The following is a 12,401-nucleotide window of genomic DNA, read 5'->3' as shown; positions in this document are numbered from 1 at the left end:
AAGCAACTATTCCTTGACGCCTCACGATATGGCCTACCAACCAATCTCTTCTTTTAGTCAAGTTGTGCCATAAATTTCATTTTCCAGTCTGTTTCAGTGCCTCCTCATTAGCTATTCTATCTACATATCTAATGTCCAGCATACTTCAGTACTACCACATTTCAAAAACTATTCTCTTCTTGGCTGAACTGCTTAGCATCTGCATTTCACACCTATAAAAGACTACAATCCAAACAAATACTTTCACAATAGACTTCCTATCACTTAGATTTAAATTAGATGTTAACAAATTCTTCTCTGTCAGGAATGTTTCTCTTGCTGTTGCCAGTCTGCATTTTACACTATGTGATTAAAAGTATCCGGATGCCCTCAAAAACAGGGATATCCTTAAACTGACTTGATTACTAAAGTGCCTTAGTAGTAAAGAATACACTATGTGATCAAAAGTATCTGAAAACCCCCTAAAACATATGTTTTTCATATTAGGTGCATTGTGCTGCCACCTACTGCCAGGTACTCCATATCAGCAACCTCAGTAGTCATTAGACATCATGAGAGAGCAGAATGGGTTGCTCTGCAGAACTCACGGACTTTGCACATGGTCATGTGATTGGGTGTCTCTTGTGTCAAATGTCTGTATGCAAGATTTCAACACTTCTAAATATCCCTAGGTCCACTGTTTCTGATGTGATAGTGAAGTGTAAACATGAAGGGACACACACAGTACAAAAGCGTACAGGCCGACCTCATCTGTTGACTGACAGAGACCGCCGAAAGTTGAAGAGGGTTGTAATGTGTAATAGGCAGACATCTATCCAGACCATCACACAGGAATACCAAACTGCATCAGGATCCACTGAAAGTACTGTGATAGTTAGGCGGGAGGTGAGAAAACTTAGATTTCATGGTCGAGCGACTGCTCAAAGCCACACATCTTGCTGGTCAATGCCAAATGATGCCTTGCTTGGTGTAAGGAGCTTAAACATTGGATGACTGAACAGTGGAAAAATGTTGTGTGGTGTGACAAATCATGGTACACAATGTGACAATCCTTTGGCAGGGTGTGGGTATGGCAAATGCCTGGTGAACATCATCTGCCAATGCGTGTAGTGCCAACAGTACAATTCAGAGGCGATGGTGTTATGGTGTGGTTGTGTTTTTCATGGAGGGGGCTTGCACCCCTTATTGTTTTGCATGGTATTATCACAGCACAGGCCTACATTGATGTTTTAAGCACATTCTTACTTTCCACTGTCGAGGAGCCATTCGGGGATGGTGATTGCATCTTTCAACACGATCGAGCACCTGTTCATAATTCATGGCCTGTGGTGGAGTGATTACATGACAATAACATCCCTGTAATGGACTGGCCTGCACAGAGCCCTGACCTGAATCCTACAGAACACCTTTGGAATGGTTTGGAACACCGACTTCATGCCGGGCCTCACTGACTGACATCAATATCTCTCCTCAGTGCAGCTCTCTGTGAAGAATGGGCTGCCATTGCCCAACAAACCTTCCAGCACCTGATTGAACATATGCCTGCGAGAGTGGATGCTGGCATCAAGGCTAAGGGTGGGCCAACACAATACTGAATTCCAACATTTCCAATGGAGGGTTCCACAAAGTTGTAAGTCATTTTCAGCCAGGTGTCTGGATACATTTGATCACATAGTGTATGTTTTCTCTCCTGTGCCCAGCTTCAGTTATTTTGTTGCACAAGCAACAAAACTTACCTACTACTTTAAGTACGCAATTTTCTAATCTAACTCCTTCAGTATTGCCTGATTTAAATTGACTAAATTCCACTACCCTTGCTTCACTTTTGTTGAGCTCACCTTATAACCAGATTTCAACTGTCCTTGGTTTTCTTTACTGCATTGCCAATGTACAGATGATAGTCAGATGTAGGCTACATCCCCATCTCTTTCACTTTGCAACCGTTGCACCTCCTTCGATCTCCTGTAGCTCTTATAACTGCAGCCTGTTTGCTGTACACCTTGTAAATATCCTTTTGCTCTCTGTATTTTGTCTCTGCTAGCTTTAGAATTTGAAAGATTGTACTCCAGTCAACATTGTCAGAAGCTCTAAATCTACAAAAGCTATAAATGTAGGCTTGCCTTTCTTCAACCCATCTTCAAAATATGTTTTAGGGTCAGTACTGAGTCATGGGAATCCTGGAAAAACATAATTTCTGTCCATAGGCCCTGGTGTGTCCATCTGTAGCAACTGACCTCTGTGTTATTGTCTACCAATGGTGTCATTGGATGTAGTATGCAGGGGTGTGAGGTCACCACACTGCTCTCCTGGCCATTGTCAGTTTTTGTGACCTTGAGGTGCTACTGCTCAGTCAAGTAGCTCCTCATGAAGCTGAGTGCACCCTGTTTCAGTCCTCCCACCAAGGAACAATTCCTGACAGTGCCAAAAATCAAACTCATGTCTTCCAGATGGCAGTCAGCCTCACAGACCATTCAGCTATGGAGGTGGGCAATTGGAATCCACACTATTTATAAATAAAGTTAAAAATGTACCTCATTTGCCATTTTCCCTACAAATTACCAGAATATCTAGAGTCAAGCACTGAAAAGTGCTGTTAGCTACATGACAAGTAGCATGGTTTGTTATAAAGCAGTATGATGAGTAGTAATGCAGCCCACTGTAATTAAGATTCAGTACTTACAGATATAGGTAAATATTTTCTTTGAAAAATATTATTGTAATCAAATAAATATCAAGCTACCAAAAGGAAATATATAAAAATTGAAGAAGCAGTATATTTCTTCAAAGTAAAACCTTTCTTTCTACTATGTTGTATTAAATTTAGATGGCATAAAAATGAACAGTGTTAAGTAGTGTAGTCACAGTTTATTTTTAATACAATATACAGCCTAAGTTTCTATTTTTTGTTTCTTTTTTGATAAAGTATACCTTGGTTCATTCCACATCCCTAAAGGTTCCCTTCTGGATGGGCTCACTATGATTGAGTGAATCAGATCATACACTCAAGGTTAGAGAGTTATTTGTCTGAAATAATTATGTTATTTCAGCTTATTTGCATTTGTGGAAACAAGGGGGAAAAGTCACATGGCCTATTGCATCAAAATAATCAACAAAACATTTTGATTGATTTATTATAGTGGTTTTGCAATGAACAAACACACCAAATGCTTCAGATCTTAGAAAAATGGCTTTTGGTTTTGTGTAAAGCAGTCTCTGTCTTAGATGTGAAATGCCACACGTTTTAATCCTTCCCTCAAACTGGGAAAAAACCACCAGTACTGTGTGTGTCCAAAGGACATGAACTGTATTCACAGCTGTGAATATGGACTACCATCGGCTGTAGATGGACTGACGACAGTGAAAATTTGTACTGGACCATGACTTGAACTGGGATTTCCTGGTTATTGTGAGTTGTTGCCTTATGATTTGGCTATCTGAGCATGACCCAAACTTTCACATGTTGCCAATCATGTGTCTACAACCTGTGCTCATACATTAATTATGTATATTCCCATAAAGGGGAGACATTTTACTTAAAAGTCACTTCCCCAATGTTGGGGGATAAATATGATATTTAATGTCCTTCTGGGCACTTTGTCATGAACAGCAGTAACTACTTTTCTCCAAAATGTGCTCTGGCCACTCTTCAGTGGTGAAACATGTCAATTGTCTACAATGACACACTATAAGATCTGCCAATGTTGTGAGTGTCTTTCTCTCCCTCCAGCTCAGCCCCTCCTGCCACCATGTGTAAGCAAGTAAGAAATCTCTTATTCATCCACGCTTCCCTAGTACCCTATCACCCTTTCTTTCTGCTCAATATATTTCCAATATGATGCACACTATAAACGAAATTTTGCAGCAGTTAAGACTCTATATTCATGTTTGGGAAAGGTGAAACTAAAGGAAGCTCTCATTAATATTGTTAAGGACACTGAATGTGAAGAAAAAACTCAGATAGCTTAAGGGGGATGGAGAGAGAATCATTTATGATCTTTATCAAGCAATCACTTAAGTGTCTAAAGTCACTTAAAGGAGCCAGTTGTAACTGAGAGGAGTATGGCAAGGAATTTTTTTCACCAACACAAGCTACACATAATGAGCTGTTTTGAAATTGAAACAGCATGCACGGTTATCACAGCGGACACTTTGACAAATGTTGTTCAAACAATACTTCACCTAAATGAAAAGTGTCTGATGCATGGGTCTTGGTTATTTAAAGCATCTGTAGTTGTTGTGAAGATCTAAGGATACTGGCAACCATTATCTCACATTTTATCAGTTTAGTATCTTTTTTTTTATTCCCAACTGCAGTGTGCATTTGAATTTGTGTAGCACTTCTTTTATCCTCTCCTTCCAAGATATCTTCATTCACTCATTGTGTTCCTTCTCTATTCTTCTGTCAATAATATAGTTTGTTGGGGACGGGGGGGATTCAGAGCAAATTTGTGAGTGTTAATTATGGTTTAAAATTTTGTTCAATCCTGAAAGATATCTTTATATACTTCAGTTTCCTTTACATATTCATGACTTTCTGTTATTCAGTTGTTTTGGTTCTTTATCAGTAGAGCAATGTTTAGAATTTTCTTTGTGAACCTGTTATTATTGATTCTATGTATGTTGCCATTAAATTGTTATCACCAGTTTAGTGTCATTGTATTTGCACAGTTTCTCATTTATTAATTTTTTCTTGTTATTTTCAGATGCTGTTTTCTCAGAAATTTGACACATATTCAAACTTATACTAAAGAAATCCATATTATCTATTATGTTTATTAAATATAATAACTTCAAAATAAAGGAAATATTTCAACTTACACAAATGTCAGAGGTTTATCAAGCTTCTCAGATGCTACCCAGGTGAATTCTACTTTTGGTTTCTCGTCGGCACTGATGTGAGTTACAGCATCCTGCAAATGATTGAAACTGACTGTAAGTTTAAGTTGTATGTGCAGGAACACTTTATAAGTAATATCAACATTGAAAACTTAAAATGGAACAATAATATTACAGACATGTGAAGTCATAGACTATCCATAAAATACCATTTTTTGTTATAAAAATTTATTTACATTAAGGCATCACCTTGCAATAATGGAAATGCTGCTGCAAATCAGCAGCAATGGTGGTTGATTTCAAAGCAGACTCAGTTGTCAACTGTTCATAACAGGGCACTCTACCAAACTACAATTCCTCATTGACACAGGGGTTGATCTCTCAGTTCACCCCTCTTCTCATCCTCCATGGCAAAGTACTGATGGCAACTATGTGCATGCTGCGAATGGATATACCATCAAGATTTGCGGCTGTCTCACATTACACTTAAATTTAAATTTTTGATGTGAGCTCCTATGAATATCCATTGTTGCCACTGTGCTATGCTGAATTGTTGAAGCAGTTTCCTTATTGTTTACAGCCTTCTCCCAGATCTTCACAATCAATGTCTGCTTGAGTCTACAACACAGTCGTCTCATCATGGACACCTACACCATGCCAACCATGCTGGAGCCAAATTTATTGCTGGAAAGTCACCATATTACAACCTGCTTTGCTAGTACTCTGAAGTCACCCATCCATTGCCAACTCTAGTATTGGAAAAATACTCGAAAGATCATCACAATTTCAGCATGGCAGGATCATCAGTCCACCCACAGCCTCATCATCTGCCTCAAGATAAACTGAAGATTGCAGAGCAAGAGTTCTCATCAAGTTATCACAAGGAATTTGTCACTCTTCAAATAGTATCTGGGGCTCACCACTACATACTGTTCCTAAGAACAGTAATGGGTGCACCTTTGAGGCAGCTGTCAACAGCTTAATACCATAACAATACCTGATCATTACTCAGTGCCATATGTCAAAACTTTTGCTATGCACATCCACAGCAAGACAGTTTTCTCCATGATACACCTCATCCATGTTTTTTGTCATATACCCATTACACCAGAAGATATACTGAAAATCATTTATGAATTTCTGCAAATGCCATTTCGACTATACAATGCCTCCTGTACCTTGCAGCACCTAATGAATGAAATAAATTAGAGTTCTGTTATGTGTATGCTGATGATGTGCTTGTAATGTCGTCCAATAAGGCAGAGCATCTAGCACATATACAGCAACTGTTTACTAGACTATAAGAATATAGCTGGGTTATTAATCCATCAAAATGTGTCTTTGAAGTGGTGCAAATAAAATTCTTAGGATGCTCAAGGAATCCTGTCACCTCAAGACACAGTTGAAGCTATCTCTCAATTCCCATTGCCCACTGCTATATCAGAACTATGCCATTTCTTGGGCTTGACAAGTTTTTATTGACTTTTATGCACAATCATGCATTGTTGGTAGCACACCTCAATGAAATACTAAAAGGTTTGCCTAGACCTAGACATGTGCTACTGTGGACTTATGCCTATTCTCTTCCTGGCGCATCTCTCAAGTTATGGTGGATGAATCGTCAACTACCACTGAAGCTGTATTACAGTAACATGTACAATGTGACTTGCAACCCCTAGCTTTGGTTAGGAAAAAATTATCAGTTTCACAAGCAAATGGGTCAGCGTATGATTGCAAGCTCTTATGAGGCATATGTCTCAATCAAAAAGCGTAGGAAAATGCTTGAAGGTAGACATTTCGCTATTGTTACAGAGCATAAGCCATCCATGTTTGCATTCTGTCAGAAGCCAGACAGTACATCACCACACCAGTTACAGTATTTGGACTTCATTGTGCAATTTACTGTGGATATTTGACATATTGCTGGTGACTAGAATGGACCAGCAGATGCACTATTTCATACTGATGGCACTGCAAAGGAGCTTGACTTCATAGTGCTTACCAGTGACCTGGAAAGAGACAATGAACTGAAGGCATTTCTTGAAACATTGTCAGGCTTACAGTTCCAATGCATTCAAATACCATTCCCAGATTAATCGCTACAATGTGATCTATCAATGTCACAAGCACGACTGTTTGTTACAGCAGATTTCTGCAAGCAAACATTTTGCTCTCTTCACAGCCTCTCTCATCTATAGTAAGGACTATTGTATGACTAGTGAAGAAGTCATTTTCTTGGCCAAATATTAAGAATGATTTCAAGGCATTTCTCTGCCAGTGCTTCTGAGAAAAATGAGCTAAATTGGCACATTACTGTTCTGCTCAGTACTTTCATCCCACTGAATCAACAGTGTGACAATGCCCACTTTGACATTACTGTATCTTTATCACTGGCCAAAGAATATCAGTACTGCCTGACAGTTTAACCATTTCTCTTGCTGGCCTGAAACCTATAAAATGAAAGATACAACAGTAGCAACTGCAGCCACACCTTCTTTTGCGAGTGAATTCCACATTTTAGCATCTCTCTCCACATCACTACCAATTAGGACAAACAATTTGAGTCTTACTTCTGTAAAGGATCTGAGTTTCAAATCACTTTCAGCATTTCTTGGCATGAACTGAATTCGAACCTGTGTCTACCACATTTCTGCTAATGGTCTCATGGAAGAGCTCCATAAACAGTTCAAGGTCTCACTCAGATGCTTCACAGAGTATTGAACTGACAGCTTCCCTGTTGTCCCACTAGGCCACAACAGCTGAACTGATGTGTGGACAAAGACTTTGACTACCTAGAGAATTCTTCATTGACATGTCAAACAATGTCATTGAAGCATCAGACTTTGTACAACATCTACATTCACAAGTTCACTAGCTGCATCCAGCTGATTCAGAAGGAAATTTTATCAAGTGACAATTCATTTTCTATCACTTAAAGTCCTATAAACAGGTTTTATCTGACATCACAACATTCTAAAAATTCTCCAAGCACCATACGATCATACAGACAGAATACTCAATGTTGACATCAATGACTCTTCCTTCATGATATCCATTGACAGGTTTAAGTCAGCCCTTTCCCCAGCTGAGACTCTCACCTGTTTAGGGATAGCAGCTAACAATGAAATGCTGTCTACGAGTGATTCCACAAGGACACCAGATGCCTGTACTTTTGGTAAACATCCAGTCACAACTCATTTTGGGTACTGTGTATACTTCAACCTAAATATTGTTGACACTTACGTAAACTCTTTGGTTATTCATGTTGTCCGTGAACTTCAAACAAATGATAAGCATACAGAATTCAGCAAACATGATCCTTAGTCCAACTATGATGAAACCCCCACCTTCCTATCATTATAATCCATTATTGTGGTTTGCACAACTGGAAAGCCAGTTTCTCTTGGCTCACATCACCTCACATGAAACTGAATATAGTTATGTGGTGGCTGCACTTAAGAAGCAGATGGGTATGGAAGTACAAGACATCTAGCTTCACCATCATGCACTGAAGAATCCATCTCTATCAAACATGTGCTTGCTGTAGTCAGAAGCCAAGTGACCTGAAAAATTGCTCTGCAGTGAAGAACTCAGTGCCTGCACACCATCCCAACTATTTTGTCTTCTTCACATGCTGGTAGTCAATGCAATTGACAATGATGTTCTGCACAATATATGACTGTCACTCTTACTTGTGGATGCACAGAAAATACTCACACAGCACATATGTCAGAGTCATTTTACTGTTATATTATCTGCTACACTCTTCTCATCCAGAATCACAGTTAACTGCTAAAATCTTAGACTACTGTCCAATTGTACCACACTTATGCTGCCAATAGGTAAAATGGGTGGCAAGCCCCCACTTAAATTAGCTTCTGCCCCTCAGGAAAAGATGAAAGTAACTCAGTTAAAATATGGAATGCAGCAATTTTTACACCACAGACGCAAGGGACCTCTTTTGAAAGTGTGAAGTCATGCATTAATAGTTAGTGTTCAATTCAGAGGTGGATCAGGATTACTTCATCCCATTGGAGTCTGATGTGAGCACATCATTGGATAGGTTCTCCAATACAGTTAATAGTCCCCGACTACCAGTGACTCCTCCTCCCACAGTTGCATAACACAGTGATGCACAAAGATGATGGTCAGCAGCTGAATCATTCAATATGTCACATTTTGTTCCCTGTAGGTCACTTTGATTGCTAAATTTGCTTGCTCATTTCCTGAGGTTCCCTGCAACCGAGCGGAATGATAGCGACTACCCTGCTGTTGAAGAAGGATGAATGAATCCTGTATATTTCATGTGGATACATTTCCTAAAGTGTATGAGGCCACTTGGGATATTTTACCATATGAGAAACTTTGATGACATGTCATTTTCTCCAGTGTCTTTGAGAATTGTGTGCTGTTCTGCACTAAATAGAGTGTACACATTAGTAAGGTGAATCCTGAATATGTGACTGGTAGTCAATCCTTGGTTTAAACATCAGTGTACAGTATGTTATATTAAAATAGTGGTGACTATCTAACATTTTATAAAATAAGAAAATAGGAAACATTGATTGAATTTTTGTTGGTGGTTGGCAGAACGTGATTATAATATTCAAAAGGAAAACCCTTACTGATGTTCTGCAAAATTATATTTATTTGGTCACAAAATGGCTTTCAGCTTCTCAGGCCATCTTCAGGTGACAATTGAAAGTTGCAAACACAGATGTTCATTATGTGTAACTTACACAGGCATTATTTATACAGAAGACACAAAAATGACAAAGTGTTTACATAAGAAAACATTACAATAATTACATTAATTGGAAAATAAGGTAAACAAATTTTTATGTGGGGATACATTTAACAAAGGTGATGATGTTTCTACAAAACATTTGGTAGCCCATGATTTAAAAATTGCTGCCGCTCTTAGTGATGAACTCTCATACATTTAACAAAGGTGATGATGTTTCTACAAAACATTTGGTAGCCCATGATTTAAAAATTGCTGCCGCTTTTAGTGACGAACTCTCATGCAATGAGTTCAGTATGTCAAGAAGAAAATAATCTCCAGTAATGTCATTGCTACCAAAGCAGATGAATCAACAGTTTAGTTCTTTTGAACAAAGGTGATTACATTACAAAAGTGAACCAGCACCTTAATAGTTCCAATTTCCAACATCTACAAAAAGATCACATTGCTCCTTTCAGTGAACAAATGAAAACTGCCATTAGTTCATGCAAAAGTGTTATATCTGAAACCGACAGTTGTATGCTAGCTAATACGAATCCCTTGGCTCCTAAATTATATGGCTTACCCAAATTACATAAAGATGGTGTTCTAGTATGTCCACTAGTGGTATCCTTGTTTGCTCCCATGTTACCTACTATCGAAAGAGATTGATTATACTATTAAAATGAAAACCAGTTTTAGACCTAAGTTTGGTATAAAAAATTCTATGACTCTTGTTGACAAAAATGGAAGATATGCAAATCACACCCAGTTCTAAAGTAGCATCATTCAATGGCGCTAGCTTATTTTCAAATGTTCCTACTGATGAATCTGTAAACGTATCAGTTGATATTTCCAGTAATCCAAAGTAAATCTCAGAATTACATGACATAATTGATGGTACTCAAATAAGTGTAGAACAGAACTACTACTACTTTCAAAACAAGTATTATGGTCAGTATAATGGTCTAAGCATGTGTTCACCTCTTAGTCCTGTACTATCTGAAATTGTCATGGAGAGTTCTGAAAAAAATTTCTTACCAAAAGAGCCATTGAATTGTAAAATCAAGTATTGGTTCAGATATGTTGATGAGGGCTGTGTTTGTGGAGTAGTAACATTAGACAATTAGATACATTACTACTGCATTAAAAGCCACAACATAACAAAATTCAGTTTATAATAGGTCTGGGAGGCTCTTCCACAAATTTCATGGATATTAACATAAATGTTATTACAAGAAAGCATGCATTTAGCATAGCTGCTGCTATGGTGATTCCTGCAAGTTCCCAGCATCCTCACAATCACAAACATGCAGCTTTCCATTCAACAGTGCATTGTCTCAATCTATTCCACTATCCAAATCAGCCTTTCAAACAGAACTACAAACCATCAAACAAATTGCTTCCAGCAGTGGCTAAAGCACTCCCTTGATTGATAGTATTCTATGAAAAAATGAAGATGAATAAAAATAAATTTACATGACTTCTATATTTTGGTCAACAGCAGTCATTCAGCATTTACAAGGTCTGGTGCAAAAATCAATTTATTGGCAACATTCCAGACAATCTTGCGAGAAAAGTTAAAGTTTCACAACTACAGACCTGCATTTTATAATACTAATAACACATCATAATTTTAATCAGAAGTAATGACAAATTGCAATCCTTTGCAAGGAGTGGTGTATATAAAATCACTTGCAAACAGTGTGAAAAAGGGCATATTGGTCAGTCAGGAAAAACTGTGGCAGTTAGGCTACATGAACATGAGAGAAGCTGGTGGTTAAGGAAGAAAGATTTGACCTTTTCTGCTCATATTTTAGTAGAAATAATTAATATGATGTCAAATGTGAAATTTTATATTCTGTCAAGAAAAGCAGAAAGATGATTCTACTGTAAATACTGGAAATCAAGAAACACATGACAAAGAATGCCAGCCTAGTATTAAATGAACAGACTCATTTTCCATGTCCCCTTTGTTAAATTAAGTTTTTGTTACAAATACTAGAGTCAAACTGTGCATTCATCTTATTTCTCATTATTTGTTGAATGTATCTCATTATAAAAACTTTGTTTAACCCCTTTTTTTGGTTGAAGTAATTACTGCAATGTTTTCCTGTGTAAACATTTTGTCATTTTTGTGTCTTCTGTTCAAATAATGTCTGTGTAAGGCGCACAACATGTTTATCTATGTTTGCGATGTGCAGTTGTTTCTCTGAAGATGGCCTGAGGAAATGAAAGCCAGTTCATGAACAAAGAAATATAATTTTGCAGAACTTTCAGAAGTGTTTTCCTTTTTAATATTAATAAAATATGAACTTCTTAAAGTTTGTCAACTCCAACATAATTCTGGGCAAAGGTGGAGATCTGCTACAACCTTGGTGTATAACTTTCAAATGCCACTCCCATCTCTGAAAGTCAGCTCTTCATGCAGATCTGAAAAGGCCTTGTCCATCAATGAGGCCCAGAACTTGCATGTTCAGTGCTCTATAGCTTGATAAATGACATCTTGATGTGCATCATGAGGTGCAGTTCGGAAATATTTATATGCCAGACTGGTATTTGGGTATATAGCTTTTCATCATTGACACATACTGTGTGCATCTACATCATCTGACATGTCTGTCAAGTATACAATCTTTATGTCCATTAAACATGATGTGAATCTTTGTGGTACACAGATTGTCATGTGTACATGTTGTTACTGTGAAACAATAAAAACCATTTCACAGATGATGTGCCTGAATACTGAACTTGAAAATAAATACTTTCAAAGTGCAGCTCATGGTGTACATTAATATGTCATTTATCAGTGAGGTCCATTAAAACACAGCAGCCATCACCC

General features: G+C 37.9%; 1 protein-coding gene across 1 annotated transcript in view; it reads right to left on the bottom strand.

The window, feature by feature from the left end:
• LOC126145841 (putative defense protein Hdd11) overlaps positions 1-12,401 on the bottom strand; it is a 49,644-nt gene that overhangs the window by 16,313 nt on the left and 20,930 nt on the right. The window contains exon 3 of the mRNA XM_049915584.1: positions 4,819-4,910. Within this exon, the coding sequence (XP_049771541.1) occupies positions 4,819-4,910 (92 nt within the window). The remainder of the gene's footprint in view (positions 1-4,818; positions 4,911-12,401) is intronic.

Source organism: Schistocerca cancellata, chromosome 2 (genome assembly GCF_023864275.1).
Source record: "Schistocerca cancellata isolate TAMUIC-IGC-003103 chromosome 2, iqSchCanc2.1, whole genome shotgun sequence".
Classification (NCBI taxonomy): Eukaryota; Metazoa; Arthropoda; class Insecta; order Orthoptera; family Acrididae; genus Schistocerca; species Schistocerca cancellata.
The sequence above is the reverse complement of the archived record's forward strand: the minus strand, read 5'-3'. Positions and strand labels throughout refer to the sequence as shown.